The sequence below is a fragment of the Notamacropus eugenii genome, chromosome 4 (assembly GCF_028372415.1).
Source record: "Notamacropus eugenii isolate mMacEug1 chromosome 4, mMacEug1.pri_v2, whole genome shotgun sequence".
In the NCBI taxonomy this organism is placed as follows: domain Eukaryota; kingdom Metazoa; phylum Chordata; class Mammalia; order Diprotodontia; family Macropodidae; genus Notamacropus; species Notamacropus eugenii.
In genome coordinates, this window is record NC_092875.1 from 418,146,832 (window position 1) to 418,165,542 (window position 18,711).

General features: G+C 37.6%; 1 protein-coding gene across 1 annotated transcript in view; it reads left to right on the plus strand.

The window, feature by feature from the left end:
• The window catches only part of OXCT1 (3-oxoacid CoA-transferase 1), a 174,835-nt gene that overhangs the window by 24,274 nt on the left and 131,850 nt on the right, over positions 1-18,711 (plus strand). The window contains exons 5-7 of the mRNA XM_072605736.1: positions 1,275-1,424; positions 3,961-4,067; positions 10,585-10,645. Of these exons, the coding sequence (XP_072461837.1) occupies positions 1,275-1,424; positions 3,961-4,067; positions 10,585-10,645 (318 nt within the window). The remainder of the gene's footprint in view (positions 1-1,274; positions 1,425-3,960; positions 4,068-10,584; positions 10,646-18,711) is intronic.

Genomic DNA, 18,711 nt, shown 5'->3' on the forward strand with positions numbered 1-18,711 from the left:
TCTAGATTAATTGTTGTCCTTCATGCTCAAAGAGGACCAAAATGACATCACTATGCTGGGGCCAAGGTACAGTGTGTCTGACCAATGTGAGCTTGGAAGGCTCTGCTGCAGGTCGGGCACAAATAGTCCACATGAACATTTGGGAGGGAGATGTGTCTCTAAATTTGTGCATCTCATGTTTCCTTTGAGCTACTACAATTCTGTTCTACTCATAGAGCACAGCGCCTTCTTTCTTTGATGTGGGCATACCATATTGGGCAATCCTGTGCCCATGTCTCCCATGTATCACAATTAATTTCATAGTTCTTCAGAGAGGCCTCAAGCCCGTCCTTGTATCACTTTTTCTGACTTCCATGTGAGCACGTGCCTTGTGTGAATTCTCTGTAAAATAGTTTTCTGAGCAAACATACTTTTGACATTCGGACAATGTGGCCAGTAGAGTTTGAATTGTTGAATTTGAGCTCAAGAGAGGACCTCATTCATATACTTACGTTATTTAATATACAAAATATAAACATTTAAATATTCAGTATAAACAAAGTGTTGTTTAATATATGAAATGTATAATGCATATTTAATATATTAAATATGACTTACACATATGCTTATATTTTGTATATTATAATACATTATGCATTGTATATATTATAATAAACATATATAATATGTGTGTGTGTGTATATATATATATATATATATGTATATATATATATATATATATATATATAAAAAATAATGTACCTTATTTTGCCAGGTGATCCTCAGATCTTCCTAAGGTGGAGATAATTGAATGACCTGAGCCAAAAAGCTGGCATTAATGAATTAATGCTGTCATGAAGGGAGATCTCTACTAGATTGCCCTGGGGATTTTTACTCTTTAATATTATCTATTTTACCAATGACCTGGATGTAGACAAAGATTAATTCTTATCTGTTTTGCATGAAGACAGAGATTCCAAAAAGAAGTCAAATAGACTACCAAGACAGACTAATTAAAATGAGATAATGTTTGTAAAGTGCTTTGCAAACCTTAAAGCATTATAATAAGGCAAACCATTATGGTTGTTTTATGGAATTTAACAGATGAATATCAGGTTCTATGCTTGGCTTGAAAAAAATCAGTTACATAGCTACAGGGTGTCTTTAAAGTGTTTTTTTATGTTAAAAAGTTTAGGAAGATGATGTCTGGCTGTATATATAATTCTATAGATAAAGGGAAATGCGCAGAAGAGTGCTTAGAGTACTCAATGCCTCATGATGGTTCTCACCCACAGGGAACACTGGCAGAGAGGATTCGTGCAGGGGGCGCTGGAGTTCCAGCCTTCTTCACCAGTACAGGGTATGGCACACTGGTACAGGAAGGAGGTGCACCCATCAAGTATAGCAAAGATGGCAGCATTGCAATTGCCAGCCAACCAAGAGAGGTAAGAAGAACTCTAGTCTAGAAACCCATTTACCTTAGAAATGTCCTGTCTTGATACGTAGGATAAAAGAACTGCAACATTATATATTATTTTTAAGTACAAGAAGCAAAGCATATATTCTAGGTGGGAAGGGAGTAATTTATTATAAATCTGGTGAAATTTCTAGCTGAACCCCAGTACCAAATGTTAGTTTTTACATTTTGATAATTTACAGGGGGCTCCACTGACTTTCCAAGAATCTCTGTTCTAAGAAAGCCCCCTCTCCCCCCCCCAAAAAAAATTTAGTAGGGAAGCTGCAGAAAGAACCTTGAATTTTTGGAGTCAGAAGACTTGGCCAAGTTCAAATGTCAGCCCTTCCATTTCCCAGCTTTGGGACCCTGGGCAAGTCATTTTACTGCTCTAAGACTTGGTTTCCTCATTTGTAAAATAGGATTTATACTGTAGTACTCACTTCACAGCAATATTGGAAGGAACACATTTTAAAAAAATCAGTCAACATACATTTTATTAAACACGCACTGTGTGCCAGACATTATACTAAGCCCTGGGGATACAAAGAAAGCTGAAAGACAAGTCTCCATTCTCAAGCAGCTCAGGGCTTTATCCTTGCTTCAGGGATGGGAGATTCTATAGTGGGTCAGGGAAGACCAGAGAGCCTGGTTTGAATCCAGGGCTAGAAAGGAAACAAGTGGTCCTATCCCTGTATCTCTTTGAAGAAAAATAATAAGGCACGTCTGTGGTGGGTTGATTCTGGCAGAAGATTCTGGACTTTCCAAAAGCAAATAGTTGGAAGAAAAAAGAAAAGCAGACTGCTGATCCACCACCACTTCTTTCTCCCTGATGGTTTTCCCTTTCCCAGTCTCCTTTTGTGCCAAAGGAATTATCTTGCTCCTTCCTTCGTACACAGTCTTTCCTCCCTTTCCCCCCAATGCCATGGTCTTAACCCTATCCCTTCCAAACTTCTTTTGCCCCTCATCTCTACCCTCCATTCTCCATCTCCTTTGGTGCTTGGGCCCCTCCTCAAGACAACCGGAACCCTTACCAAACTGAGGAAGCCTGAACTCATTTCCTCATGGAAACAGCATTATCATGGATAGATTCTCTATCTGGGCAAATTACTTAAACATCTTAGCCTCAGTTTTGTCATCTTTAAAATGGGGATATACCTACCCTAGGATCGTTGTGAGATTCCAAGGAGTTAACATGGGAAAAGACCTTGCACGCTGTGGTACAGTGCCGAGCCTAGAGTCAGAAAGAACTGAGTTCAAATCTAGTCTGTTACCGTGGGCATGGCCGAGTCCTTTCACCTCTGTCTCTATAAAATGGGGATCACGAAGGCACCTACCTCCCAGGGTTGTTGTGATGATCAAATGCGATAATCACTATAAAGTGCTTAGCCCAGTGCCTGGCCCATAGTAAATGCTACATTAATGCTAGTTATTATCTTTTTTATCATTATGTGAATGCTACTGTTACGTCAGGTCTGGGACTTCTGTGAGACATCCTGGAAAGCTAAATCACCTTTTGTAGTAAGAAAAGATTTTTCATGGAGTTGAGGAAAGTGTACTGGATTAGGAGTCAGGGGACCCGGGTTCTAAAACTGGGTAAGTCTCTTAATGCCCATAATTGTAATATCAATAATAACCAACATTTAAATAGTACTTCCCATGGGCCAGGCACTGTGCTACATGAGTTAACAATTTATTATCTCCCTTGATCCTCACAACAGATCTGGGAGGTAGGTGTGGTTATTACCCCATTTTACAGATGGGGAAACTGAGGCAAACCTGGATTCTACCAGGGTAACAGAGTTAATAAATATCTGAGAGTAGATTTGAACTCAGTTCTTCCAGGCACTTCATCCACTGCCCCACCTAGCTGCCTCAGTACTCACTTTCCTCATCCGTAAACTGAGGGGTTTCATACTAACAAGAAATTTACAGTTTGCAATATACTTTACATGTAAGGTGATCCCCAATGTCCCCTACAGCCCTATATCTATACACTTAGGAGGAAAGTTCCAAACAGCTGACTTAAAAGAAACTGGAAATATAATTACTTGAGGTCCTTTACAGTGATCTCTCATCTTCCAAATGCCCCGTGGTGCTGGGAGATTTATTATACGTCAGAGAGTGGTTCATTTTTGTTCTGATCAGAATGATTTTCAGCAGGAAAGGCTATATTTATGAACTCAGGCCAACCAGAAAACTAAATCGGTCCAGTTTTGCTCTCAAAGTGTATCCTGAACTCTGTCCACTAGGTGGTATAGTTGGAATAAGATTAGAGCCCTGCCTGCAAAACTGTTTTATTCCATTAAATATTAAAGCAAGAAGAGGGAGCCAGGGAGCTCAAGGCACAAACGGTATTTGGTTTTCATTTCTTAGAGGTGCATCATGAAAATGATAGGAGGTAAATAACACTAACCAAGCTTTGAAAATAGATTTCCTTAAAAATAAGTAGCAGAAAGTAATTAGATCTTGTATAGGAATTAAGACAAACCCATATGACCAACATGCATGTATTTTATTTCCCGCAGGTGAGGGAATTTGATGGCCATCATTATATTTTGGAGAGAGCCATTACAGGTGATTTTGCCCTGGTAAAAGCCTGGAAAGCAGATCGTGCAGGAAATGTCATTTTCAGGTAGTGTATATGAACAGTGATGATGATGACATGTTTTGGAAGATATTTCTCTCATGCACATTTTTATTATAAATCAAATTCAAATATTTTATTGAGTGGACTTTTTAAAGCTATCTAATCGTCATTTGGGGAATGTGGTTCAGTCTTTAAAATGCCTTAGTTATTAACTTGGGCATCTAGGTCGTGCATTGGATAGAGTACTGGGCCTCGAGTCAGGAAGATTAATCAAGTTATTTAACTTCATTAAGGTAAAATGTCAACTTGGAAGAAGATTTCAGTGCACCAAGGATCTGCCCTGGCCTTCAACTGCTAAATATCCTTATGAATGACTTGAAGGCACATATGGTATGCTTATCAAATCTTCCCATGATGCAAAGTTAGGAGGGATAGTCACTTAACACTTTTTGCCTCAGTTTCCTCATTTGTAAAATGATCTGGAGAAGGAAATGGCAAATTACTCCAAGTAAAGCTCAAATGGGGTCATGGAGAGTTGGACACGACTGAAAATGACTGAACAGCAAGGAAAGTTATTAACTAGTTCCTACAGAGAGTCCAGTAGATAGAAAGCTGACTTTCAAAGTCTGTGATTGACTGATGCTTCTGACACATGTCGACTGGGTGATCCTGTGGAGCAAGTCATTGAACTTCTCAATGCTCTCGGTAACTTTCTCACTAAGTTATTGAGGAGATGCTAACCTGCATTGTTAGGAGTTTCTTCATCTGGGAATTCCCGGTACTTATCAAATCACTTTCTGATCCTGTACTCTGATATTTTTAGTACATTATACATTTGATCTTTAACAAAACCAAATAAAATTACCTTATTCTGTTCTCAAAATGTGTTGAATACTTAAAAAATTCATGATTTTGTCTGTTTATATTCCTTTTTTCTGATGTTAATCACAAACTTTTTATGCTCTCACATTTGGCGATCATGAATTGCTGTGGCCTCGAAATTGTCGACTGGCCTGCCTGGTAATGAACCTCACTAAACTTATCCATTCTCACCTTTAGGTAAAAGACTTGCAGTCCTGTCATTGGGCCTGTACCCAAAAGAATCACAGAGTTGTATCAAAGGTCATGTAGTCAAACCCATCTTTTGAACAGGAATCTCTCCTGCATTGAGTCTAAGTTGTTCCTGGTTCTGTCCTCTGGGGTCAAGCAGAATAATGCTAATCTGTTCATATGACAGCTCTCCAAATATTGGAAGATAGTTACCATCTCCTCCTTCCCTAGTTTTCACTTTTGTAAACTAGATATTCCCAGTCCCTTCTACTGGTCACTGCATCACATGGTTTCCAGTTCCCTCAAAGCCCTGGTCATTCTTCTTTGGCTGCTCTCTAGTTGGAAAATGTCCTTTCTAAAATTTAGTTCTCAGAGACTAGATATCATACTCCAGCATATAGGACTTCACCAGGAACTATTATTGTCCCTTTTCTGGGCTATATCTTTATTAATACAGTCTAATACTATTAGCTATTTTTGGCTTTGGGGCCATTAAAAAACTGTAGAACTTCTTCATATGAGTGCTGTTGTCTAAACATGCCTCTGCCATTTTATAGTTATAAAGTTGAAATTTATTTTAAACCTAAGCATAGGACTTTACTTCTCTCTTTTACATTTCATTTTCCTCCATCTGGTTCATTTTATTTAGCCCGTTGAAATCATCTTTGATCATGATTATGTAGTCCAACTTTTTAGCTATCCTTCCTAACTTTGTATCATGGGAAGATTTGATAAGCATGCCATGTGTACCTTCAAGTCCTTTAGAAGAATTTTTAGCAGTTGAAGACCAGGCCAGATCCCTGGTACACTGAAATCTCCTTCCAAGTTGACACTCCACCTTAATGAATATTCTGTGGCCCTAGCCATGCAATCTGTTTCCAAAACAGATAGTTGTTTGTCTTCTAGCTCATAATTCTCTATTGCTCCAGAAGGAAGACATGGGAGACTGCCAAACCCTGTGTTAGATATCCTGTATCTATAGTAGTTTGATCTGCTAGGCTAGGAACCCTTTCAAAAGAGGAAATAAAGCTAGTCTGATGTGATCTCTTTTTGGTGAAGCTACACTGACTCTTAGAGGTCACTTCTTTCCTTTTTTAAATGGTTGCAACTCTTTCTGATTATACAGTGTAAAATTTTATCAGAAATTCGATTCAAGCTCAAAAGCCTGTTGGTTAGGGATCTTCCTTCCTCCCTCCCTTCCTCCCTCCCTTCCTCCCTCCCTTCGTTTCTCCCTCCCTCCCTTCCTCCCTCCCTTCCTCCCTCCCTCCCTCCCTTCCTTCCTTCCTTCCTTCCTTCCTTCCTTCCTTCCTTCCTTCCTTCCTTCCTTCCTTCCTTCCTTCTTCCCCTTCTTTCTTCCTCTCTCTCTCTATGTCTCTATCTTTGTGTCTCTGTCTCTGTCTGTCTGTCTGTCTCTCTCTCTTATCACTGTCCTTTGAGAACTTGTTACTATTTGGTTGCAAATCTTCTCTTCTCTTAACATTTTAATGTATCTGTGGGAAACTAGGTAATACAGTGGATAAAGTTCCTGGCCTGGAGACAGGGAGACTCATCATCCTGAGTTCAAATCTGACCTCATACACTTACTGGCTGTGATCCTGAGCAAGTCATTTAACCCTGTTTGGCTCAGTTTCCTCATCTGTAAAATGATCTGGAGAAGGAAATGGCAAACCACTCTGGTATCTCTGCCAAGAAAACCCCAAAACAGAGTCACAAAAAGTTGAACACAACTATAAAAATTATTGAACAACAAATGATCTTATCAATTTGAGTATTGTTTTCCATGGAACACATTATAATCTGTCTACTCCTTCTTATTCTGTGTCCGTTTCTTCTAGTAAATTCTTCACAGTGATCTATCTATCCATTGTCCTTGGTCAGGTGGCTTTTTGACATTACAAGGGTAATGGTTCAACATACAGCGGTCCATATATTATCCCTTGCTCTAGCTACATGGCCAGCCCAACATCATTTCTAGCCATAAATCTATTGGATGATGTATTTGATGTCCCTTTTTTTAAAATGCAATTAATTGTTAGTCATCTGCTATAGTCTATTTTTGTTGTCCTATCTAACACAGTTTTAGAGAGACCCCAAATATGCTTTACTTCTCTCCCTTCCTCATGTCTCTCTTTCCACAGCCTCTTTGTCAACCACTTTATGTTCATACCAAAGACCTGGAGAAACTTCTACCTAGACCTGTTGCCATCCTTCCCTCCCCTCTCTCCCTTGCCCCACTGGTGACTGCCTTATGAAATTACTTTTCAAGAAAGCCTCAGCCATCCTTCACTTGTTTTCTCCACCCATCTTTAGAGCCTCCTCACCAAGACCTTGAATGCAAACCCTTTCCTCTACTCTACAATTGTTCCTGGATAGGATGTGTCAATCTTTGTGGATCAAAATGCCCTTCCCTGGCTACCAGTTCCCTAGTTAGCTGTTCCCCCTGTTAGTATATAAATGTCTTAGGGACAGGAAATTCCTATCCCTACTGCTTAGTGTTTATAAACACATTTCCTCTGCATAATGCAAGAAGGATTAGGGTCATAAAGTTAGGGTTAAGAGGTTAAGTGATTTGCCCAGTTATATGGGAAGTTAATAGTATGCCAGGATCCCCTAGATTAGGAGTATTTCACCTTCTTTTTTTGGTCATGGATTCCTTTGTCAGTTATGTGATACATAACCATTCTCAAATGTCTTCTCAGAATAAAATTATAAAGGAAAGTTATTATACTGAAATGGAGTTATAAAAATATTTTTTTAAATGTTCACAGACCCAGGTTTAGAACCTCTGCTTTAGATGATGTGGTCCTACATATGCCTCTGATTATGGATGACTCGGGTTGATTACATCAATCCCTGGACCTTATAAAATGAGATCCACAATCAATAAAAAGACTCTCGCTTAACTATCTACACCAAATAAAGAGAAGTTGCTTTTGCTATGGTCTTCCGTTGGATGGATATTCCATAGAGCTGTTCTATTTGTTCATACATCTTGGACATTGTAAATATGCAAAGAACTTACAACCCAAACTTGAATAGGAGGATGGGAGCAGGCTCTATTACATTTGAAAATTGTGTAGTACTTTTAATGATTCCTATCTTCTTTCAACAAAAGCCTGCCTCCTTAACATTCTTCTTACGATGCTGTATAGCTGTTCACCATGCACCATCACACTCTCCCAAGGGATCAGAATTATAAATCACCAGAAGGACATTGGAAAGATGTGTGCTTTCTTCTCTTACTGTTGTAAATGTGTGACTTTTATTGGGTGCCATCCTCATCCTTACAAAACACCCAGACCTATATACAGGTCTGGTAAGCAAAGTATTAAAGCATATTCTTAAAGAAAACTTGCAATTCGTCCTTTTTAATTTCTAAAATGGAAAAAAAGTGTAGGGATTATGTGGTGTTAATTTTATATTTGATCTCTTAAATTAAGACATTTCTACAGTACATCTAATTTGCAGATCTTTTAAATATAGCCTGTATTAATTTGTTCCTTTGTGTATTATGGGTCTACAGTATATAGTATTTTTAAAAATAAGAATGCAAAAATGAGAGAAGATTGTATTTTTAATGTAATTTGGCAGTTAGATAATTTTCTTAATACTATTCTGATCTCTTTCATAAAGACAGTATACTAAGCCTTTGTGGTTTGTGGAGGGGCTACCTACGCCATTGAAATCATGAATCTTTTGATATATTGAAATTTCTTTCTTTTTCTAAAAATTCTATTACTGTGCTCCATTTCTGCACATAGGCAGCTGTAATATAAGCATTAAATGATGATAATTGCCCACCAAGACCATTTTAACTCTAATAATATTTCACTCCTTTGGTAGCTTGGATTTGGTGTGGGATGCATTGAAGTTTTTGATTCCTAGCAACAAAGGGAATAGGATTACTAAGGAAATTACTTCTTTTAAAATATTTTATTGATATTCCTTTTCCTTTTATGTCCCTGATTCTTCCCAGTACCCACATCACCCCATTCCCCAATTGCATCTTCCCTTGAAAAAAAAAGGAAAAAACAGCTGAGCGAATCAAAATACAGGACACTCTCATGTTACGTGTTAACATACCTTACATATAAGGTTGATCTTTAAGTCTACATAGATTTAGATATAAATTTAGATCATAGATTTAGAACTGGAAGAAATATTAAATGACATGGAGTCTAGTCCTCTTACTTTACAGATGAGAAAACTGAGGTCCAGAGAGGTTTTACGTGATTTGTAAGTATCTGAGGTAGGATATGAACCCAGGTCCTTCTAACACTAGATCCAGCCTTAAAACTCACTAAATTCCAGTGCCTCACACATGGTCAGACCATGAGAAATCTGAGTGAAGGTTCATATTTCCCTGGCTTTAAAAATTTTCATAACTTGTCTTCTATTAGAGTTCAGACAGGAGGGTAATCTGAAGCAATAATCTCTAAAACTACTTAAATAATCTGATAGGTTTTATAGCCTCCTTAACAAATACCAGATGGAGAAATCCTGACACCTCAAGGCATCATCAACAGGCATTTATTAAAGGCTTACTGTGGGCCAGGCACTGTGCTAAACATTAGAGATATAAAGAAAAGCAAAATAAGACTTTTCAAAAGTTTCATTGATACTTTTTTCTTTTGCATACCTGGTTGTTTTAACCCAGTGCAAAAAAGAGCATATTTAACACAGCACTCAAGTAACAAGAACTGTAGACCAAATAAAGAATGTAGATATGGAAAACTCACTTTCTTCTTTTGAGTATATTGATATATTCATTTGGAGTCATGGAAAAAAATATGCTGTGGCATTAGAAGAGCTCATTTGAATTTGTTCTGGGAAAACCATTTGTTTAGTTTGTTCCTGAATCTCTTATAGGCATTTAGTATTGAAAAATTATTAGTGAAATAAGCTTGGAATTCTGTTGAAAATATTCTATAGTTCAGCAGCTGCTGCAAGGTTCATACTATTAAAAGATTCATTAGAAAATGGTTTCCACAGGGACTGATCTTTATGGGTGACTCAGAAGTCACCAAATGATATTTTGGTAATTTCAGCACCATTTCTGTTGGATAGAAAGAAGATGAAGTTACTGCTTTTTCCCATATGGAGACTTACTCCTTTATATTTCTAAATATAATAAAGAGAGCAAGTTACTCAGTGAAATGTTTAACTATTAAAGCAAAGTCATATCCCCATTAAAAGGTTTGGGGAGGCTATTAAAAAAAAAAGTGTTGATGATTCATTAACATCCAGTTTATCCTTATGCTCGTGAGAGTATGTATGATGAATAACTCCTTTTGTTGTACACTGAAGACACTCTAAGTAAGACAAATGAAAGGGCCAGGGCTTTTTTTTTTTCTCCGAAAAGCTCTTGTATTTCATATAATAAGAAATGTCCATTTTTATGTATCACTTTTTTTGAATAGTGTGACTGATTCATAGGATTTTGTAGCTGGGAGGGGCAACTACTTAACTGTCTTTGTCTTCTTCCCCTCTCCTTTTCACTCCCCCTCCCCAGGAAAACTGCAAGGAATTTCAACTTGCCTATGTGTAAAGCTGCAGATACCACAGTGGTAGAGGTAAGAAGAGGAAAGAAGGGGTGGTGGTTTTTTAAAGTTATTTCTTATATATCAGTATTATTATATTGATATAACTTTAATTCAATTTATTACTCAAGAAAAATGTTATATTACAGTATAGAATATTTGGTTTTCCTGCTGTCTTCAGGAATATATGTTTCTGCGTGTATATGTGTGTGTGTACAGACACACACACACACACATATATATTGAGAATGGCACACATTATTATGTTTTATTTTAACAGTTAGCAGATGAACTTTTTGCTATACCAGCTTTTTGGTCATGTTTAGTTTTGTTATGTTTTAAGAGGTATGTCTACAAACCCAGTGCATGCATGCCCAGAGGTGGGCAGCCATGATAGCAAAGCTAAGTCACATAAGAAGTAGTTGAAGAAATGGGAATATTTAGTTTAGAGGATAAAAGAATTGGGGGTGTTTTTTTGGGAAAAGGGTAGTTATATCATAGGTCTCTTTAAATGTATGGAGGATTATTTGGTGAAAGAGGGAGTAGACTTATTTTTGTGTGGTATGGATATGAAACTAACACCAATAGATGGGAGTGATAGGAAAATAAATTTAAACCCAAAACAAGGAAAAATTTCCTAATAGTCATAGCATTGGAATTAGATGTCTTTTTAAGGTGGAGAATTCTCCAACACTGAAGGTGTTCAAGAAGAGGCTGGATTTCCACTTGTAAGTGATTTTGCAATGGGGTAAAAGAATTTGGTAAAGGATTAAGGCCCTAGTCTCTGATGAACACTATGTTGACTGAAGGGAGAGGAATAGGATTGGACAGTATGATTTAGTAGAGAGAGAATTTGGGAATCAGGAGAATTCAAAAGTAATCCTAATAGGCTAATAGGATAAGATTAATGGTACAAATGTTAGTCCTAATTTAGTTTCGAAAACTCAACTTCACTTACAAGATGCGGGGAGACAATGGCCAGAAATAAAGTGAATCACTTTTTCTTAAATAAAGTGAATCAATTTTTACTTATGGAATAGGCTGTTATGGCCTAGTTGTACAACAATCAAATTGTGGATTGGCTGTCAACTTTCAGCTAGGGCCTTTACTAAAATGGTTTTATGTTGATGTATTATGGTGATGGACTGTTATCTTTTAAGAAATTAAATAAGCTCGATGAAATAAGCTTAGTTTAACCAAATCTTGAGTTCCAGAGGGAATTTTCTGAGGAATAACTACCTCCTAACTCAGTTTCTGTATCTTCCTTCCAGTCAATCTTAGATAATTTTACTAAATTAAAAAAATGACCAGTAGTAACTGGAAGTCTGTGACTGCTGGAAGAGGAGTGGTACCAGAGTCCAGTTCATTGTCAGAGTGAACTGGTTCTGTTATTATCTGTCATTAACTCTTAGAAGAATCTTGTAGGGATCATCACTGTTCAACCCTTTGTATTTGAGAACAAGCACCTTAAATTCTCAGAGTATCAGTATCTGCATCTCTGGGGTAGCTCTGTGGTATAGTGGATAGAGAGCAGAATCTACTCATCTTTGTGAGTTCATATCTGACCTCAGACACTTACTAGCTATGTGACCCTGGGCAAGTCATTTAGCACTGTTTGCCTCAGTTCCTCATCTGTAAAATGAGTGGGAGAAGGAAATGGCAAGCTACTTCAATATCTTTGCCAAGAAAACCCCAACTGAGATTATGAAGAAAAGACTGGAAAACAACAGTCCCCATCTATAGTATGAAAGAATTGGACTTAATGACTTTTAAGGTTCTTTTCAGCTGTAAATCTCTGGTCCTTTGGTCCTATGCAAGCTGGCTTTTTTAGGGATCAGTGGGGATATTCCAGGAACAGATTCATAGGATCATATATTGTAGAGACACATCAGATTTGGGATTGAGCATTGTCCCTAGGTCAGGGACTTCTATCAAGAACTTTGATCTTGATCCTACATTTCATTTATGAATAATACTTTTGGGTCCAAGAGGCCTGCCCCCAGATTGGGTACCATTTTTAATTCTGACATTTACTTATAATCCTTACCTATATCTCTACTGGCCCAGTTAATGATACTGTTTCCCAAGCCTTATCTCATTTTACCCTTGTTGGTAGCTAGGTGTTTCAGAGGTTAGACCACCAGTCCTGCAGTCAGAAAGACCCTGAGTTCAAATCCAGCCTCACACTTACTAGCTGTGCAACTCTTCACCTTTGTGTTTTCCTCCATTTCCTAGTCTGTAGAATGGGAATGATAACAGCACCTTACCTCCCAGAGTTGTTGGTAGGGTCTAATGATATAATATTTGTACAATACTTAGCGTAGTGCCTCATAAATGCTTCTTTCCCTCTCCTCTCCCTGCTTCCCTTCATTTTTCTGTGGAATCAGAAGCATTATGGTCAAAAGACTCGACCTTTCCCCCTGAACATGGAGCAGTAAGATGTTTTAGAATTCAGACTCTTATTACTACTTATGTGATTTAACTTCTCTGGGACTCATTTTCCTCATCTGAAAGATGTGGGGCTTGTATTATATATTCTCTTAAGTTTTCTTGAAGCTTTAGATCCACAATCCTGTGATCCTTTAAAAAAATCAGCTCTTGAATTTCAGTGTTTTATGAAGAACCTCTCAGAGAGTGTCCTGTTTATTGTATTCTTCCAAGGTGTGAATATTCTTAAGTCACTTCAGATCGAGCTCTTCAGCCTCTCTTGAGAAGATTTGATAATGTCCCTGGGTAGACTTTGCTGTGTCTTTGAGTATTTACAGCCCTGTTGATTGTCCTCTACTCTAATCAGACTGTAGCTGGAGTGCTGTGTTCAGAGCTGGGCATCATGTTTTAGAATGGCCATCGACAAGCCAGATTACAGCCAGATCACAGAGGTGATGGTAGACTGTAAAATGGGGATAATAACAGGATGATAAACAGAAGAAACGGGGGGGGTGTTAGCCCAGAGAAGAAAAGACTTACGGCAGACGTGGTAACCAGTCCACATATTTAATGGATGTCTTGTGGAACAGAGATTATATTATTTTGCTTGGGCCAGATGATAGAACTAGAAGTGGTATTTGAAAAGTGTAGAGAGGCAGATTTAGGTTCAGTGTAAGAAAAATCTTCCTAGTTGATTGAACTATACACAAGTCAAATGGGCAGCCCCACAGGATAGAGGAAAGATGATTGTTGAGAGTATGGTAGAGATGAGTTCTTTTGAGATACAAGTTAGGCCTTTCCAATGTTTAAGATTCTGTGATTCTACAAATCACCCAGAGAAACAGTGAAGGTTTCCCTTGATACGATTGTATATATTCAAGTAATCAGAAAGTTTTTCTTTATGCCTTATGCCCCTCTTTTAAAAATTCAAAACTATTCTTGTCCTACTCAACTCTGAGACTGAAATTCATCAGGATTCTTCCAGTAATAATCCTTCATTCTTCCTGAGCCTTATTTCCTCCCTATTCTAGGATTTGTTGTTCAGTCATTTATGACTGTTTGAAACTCATTTGGGGTTTTCTTGGCAAAGATACTATAGTGGATTGCCATTTCCTTCTCCAGCTCATTTTACAGATGAAGAAACTGAGGCAAACAAAATTAAGTGACTTGCCCAGGGTCACACAGATAGTAAGTGTCTGAGACCAGATTTGAACTTGGGAAGATGAGTTTTCCTGACTTCAGGCCTAGCATTGTCTCCATTGTGCCACTTATCTGCTCCTATTCTAAGGCAAGCAGTTCTAATTCGTTGAATGTTATATTATGTTTTGTTTTGTTTTTGGTAGAGTTCTTTCATACCTTCCATCATGATCTTTTTAACTTGGTCAGCCATCTTAATTTTTGTAACATTGATCACAACATGAGCCACCCTGTTTCTGGGTCATAAAATCTCAGAGGTGGCAGGGATCCTAAAATTCAGTTAGCATGTTGTGAAAGAAATGCATAATTAGAAGAGAAAGTAGGCTAGTCAAGTAACAAGAATAGAGATAATCTGATATCCTTGGGATGCCAAGAGAAAGGCCACAACGAGGAGATAATAATTCCATTTGAATAATAATAAAAAATAATAGCTGACATTTATAAAAATACTTTAAGGCTTGCAAAGCACTTTACACACATTATATCATTTGATCTTCACATGTTATCATCTAATCCAAGCCTGTCATTTTGCAAATGAGGAAATTGAGGCTCACCCAAGGTCACACAGCTGGTTGGTGACAGAGTTAGCATGAGACTACAAGTCTTCTCAGATTCCCAGTTGAATTCTCTTTCTGTTTCATCATACTGACTCCCCTCTCAAATTTCATATTGTAGTATTTGTTTGCTTCCTGGTACCGTGTACCCTCTGAAGTGGCAAATTTTAGCCCCTTTGGTGGTTAGCACTGTATAAGTCTATAATAATGGTGGCAATTTCTTGGACTTCAGTCAAACATTGATCTAGTGTGGACTTTGAGTTGGGTTGTCCTCCCCTGTTTCAGTTCTCATCACCCCATTCCCTCCATTTCATTGAATGGGAAAATTCTTCTTCTTCCTTTGGATTGTATACCAATCTGGGAGTTGTACCAATTATATAAACCTATCTGGGGAATGTACAAAATTGAAGAAGCAACAGCATTTTGCTTATTTTCATCATTTGCTTTAAGTGCTAGTCTTGGCATGTTGGGGAGGGCCAATGCCTGACAGTGTTCTGTCCATGACATTAAGTATTATTGTCATGGGGGGGACTATTGTCAAGGGATTGGACCAGTTTAGTCTTATAGAGTTGTGTAACACTTAGAAATCAGGTCTTTTGCCTAGGATCACATAGCCAATATATGTCAGAGGTGAGAACTGAACCCAGATCTTCATGGTTTCCAGACCTGCTTTCTGTCCATATGACATATTGCCTCTCAAATAGGCAAGAGTGGCAAAAAAAATGTGTTTCTTGTTATTCTTTTTTAAATTGAACTTTTGAATAATAACTAGATGCTCGTAGTGATTTTATGTGCCTTGGGTAAAAAAGCGTCACGATTTTTATGAGCAAAAAAAGAGATAATCCTACTTTTCTTGGAATAAGTTGAGCTTTCTGTCATTTTACTCATTGATGCCACTTTTCTCTCTCTCTCACCACTCCCCCCTCCTTGTTTCACTGTATGGGAAAATTATTCTTCCCTCTTTGAATTATGTACCAGTCTGACAGATATACCAAATGTGTAAGTCAATCTGGGATTTATACAGATGAAGAATTATGCTAATTTTTTATAGTTAAAAAATACCTTATTGTCCATTTCCTAAAATTCTCAATCATTTTTGTGCTTTACCATAAAGTTATGACAGTAAAAAGTGGCAGCATATTTTTTTCTATGTACAGTAATTGCATAGTTACTGAAAGAAACAAGTAGGACAAGTGGGTGCATATACAGATTTGGTGCACACACTGTAAAAATGTCCCTTTTTAGCCTAGACATGCTATTTTGGGACTTTCTTCCCTTTGAGTGGGTGAATTCTTCTATTGTAAACTTCACAACTGAAGAAATGCAAAACCAGTCCCATGGAAATGACTCTTTGGTGTTGCTTTATTGTTGAGTACAATGAGAGGCCATGAAAACGGTTGAGTTCTTCAGGTTGAATCTGGCCTCTTCAAGGTGAGGCCTCTCAGCACTCACTAGACTCATCTTGGACAAAATTGCTAGCCCACGATAGGGTACCACACCATTTTCCCACCATTTTAGGCTTCTCTGGAAGATGGCCTGTCAGCTCTTTTCCAAAACGTGCCTTATAATAGAAAACTGAGTGGGGAGGGACAGAGAGTGTGAATCACTTGTCAGAACTGGAGGAGTCAAGAGAATGCAGACGCTTTGTCTCTCCCATGCAGCCTGGTGTGTGCTGTCAAAAAAGGTCATCTGACTCACAGCCACAGAAGGTTGATGAGGAAGACTGTGACAGAAATAAACTACCCAGCTTGGTTTCCCTTGGCTTTTTGGACTTGTGCTTGGAGAACATGATGCTAAACCTCCAAAAGTTTGCATGTGCCTTTTCAAGTGCATGTAGGTACTTTTGATTTATTTTCATTATTTTTTCCTTATCAAGATTTTTTTTGTTAGTTTCTCTGGCACACTGGAGAGCCTGGTTTCCAGGGATCATGATTTCTGCATGTTCTGTACCGAAGTCTGGCATAACCAGACTTCCTTAAGAGATAAAATTAGATAAAAAGCCTAAGGGTTCAGCTCATTTGTCATTCTTCCAATCAAGCACTTTGTGTTTCTGATGGTATATAGAGATTGTTTGACTTACAGTTTGTGAAATACCTCAGTAAATCAACTTGCAAGTGAGAGATGGCATGTTTGCACATTATTTCCTCAGTATAAGCAAATAGGATGTTGGTCATTCTAATCTTGTATGATTGTATCCTTTTTGCAGGCAGTGGACTTTGGTGACATTAAAAAAATTGATTTAAGTTAAATTTTGGAATTTGATTACATTTGCTATTTTTCTAATTAATAAATTTTATGCTTTTTTCTAAATCGTAACCATTTTCCAGTTGAAATTCTCTCTTGTAACAAAGAAAAATTTGAGCAAAACTCAACCAAACAAGTGTCCTTGTCTGACATTATATGACATTCTGTGCTTATAGTTCTCCAGCTCTCTGCCACAGGGAGTGTTGTGTTTTCTCCTCTTTGTGACCAAAATTGGTCCTGGTAATGAATGTTTGGCAGCACTTAGGTGTTATTTTCACTGACAGTAATAGTCATTGAAACCCCCAGTCCCAAAACCCATTGGGATGAGACTCTACAAATTGGTGGAGATCAGGAGAGGCAAAACTGGCTAGAGTGGGAGAAAGGAGCTCTTTAGTTCTCATGAAAGTGTATATGGACTTAAAAATTTTATTCTTTGTTTCTGTTCACAAGACTTCAGAACCACATCAAATATCTATGATAAAAGTCTGATATCCAGAAAATATAGAAAATTAACATAAATAGACAAAGAATCATTTTCTAATAGATAGGTCTTCAAACAAATGAAGAATGAAAATGCATTTATTAAACCCTTATTATGTGCAAAGCCCCTATGTGAAAGTGTAGGGGATACAGATAGAAAAGTAAGACTGACTGTCCTCTGAAGGACCTCATATTCTAATAAGGGATACAGCCCTGTGCTGGTTAATTATGACAAAGTTGGGTACTCATGAAGTTAAAGCGCACCATTTATTGGTTAACAAATGGCTAACTGCTACAGACATGTGTAAGGCTGTATGTACTACCAAGTGCCATCACTTTTATGGCGTTTTATGCATGTTCAGGACCATAGATTTACAGTTGACAGAAGCTTCAGAGGTCATCTAGTTTTACAGATAAGGAAACTCAGCCCAGACAGCTGAAATAACTTACCCCAAGGCTATGAATGAATAATGAGAGTAGCTAGTATTTATTTAGGGCTTTGTAGTTGCAAAGTACTTTACAAATATTTTCTCATTTGATCCTCATAACATCCTTGGCAGGTAGGTGCTATCATAGTCTTCATTTAACAGATGGAGAAACTGAGGCTAAGCGAGGGCAAGTGATTTGCCCAGGGTCACACAGGTATTAAGGGTCTAAGTTAGGATTTGAACCGGGGTCTTTCCGACTCCAAGACCCGTACTCTAAACAGTGTTCCACTTAGATGTCTCTAGTTGGAGAATCAACAGTTCTCAAAAAGGAATTTTAAATTGAGCAGTTGCGAAATATTTTATTATGTCATTAATTTGAATGCCAACTGATGTCGAAAGAAATTGACTAGTATCTTTTTTTGTGAATAGAAAATACATTGCAATTTTTTTTTTTTTGATAAATCCTCATGAGACCAGCAAAGGTAATCAATTCTAGCTGCTCGTTTCCATTGTAATTGTAGGTGGAAACAATGTGGATTTTAAATAGATGGCTTAATCATTTTCATAGATTCTATAAACATTTGATCTTTACACAGCAGGCCAGTAATATATCAAAGTTTTAGAGACTTAGATTATCTTTTTCTGTCATTTATTAAAAAATGAAAACATCTGAGAGATTAAGAATAATGCCTTTCCTTTAATATTTCATTTGCTCTTAATTCTCAGTTAGCTAATACCCTGCCACCTATTGTTTCAAATGCAATGATGT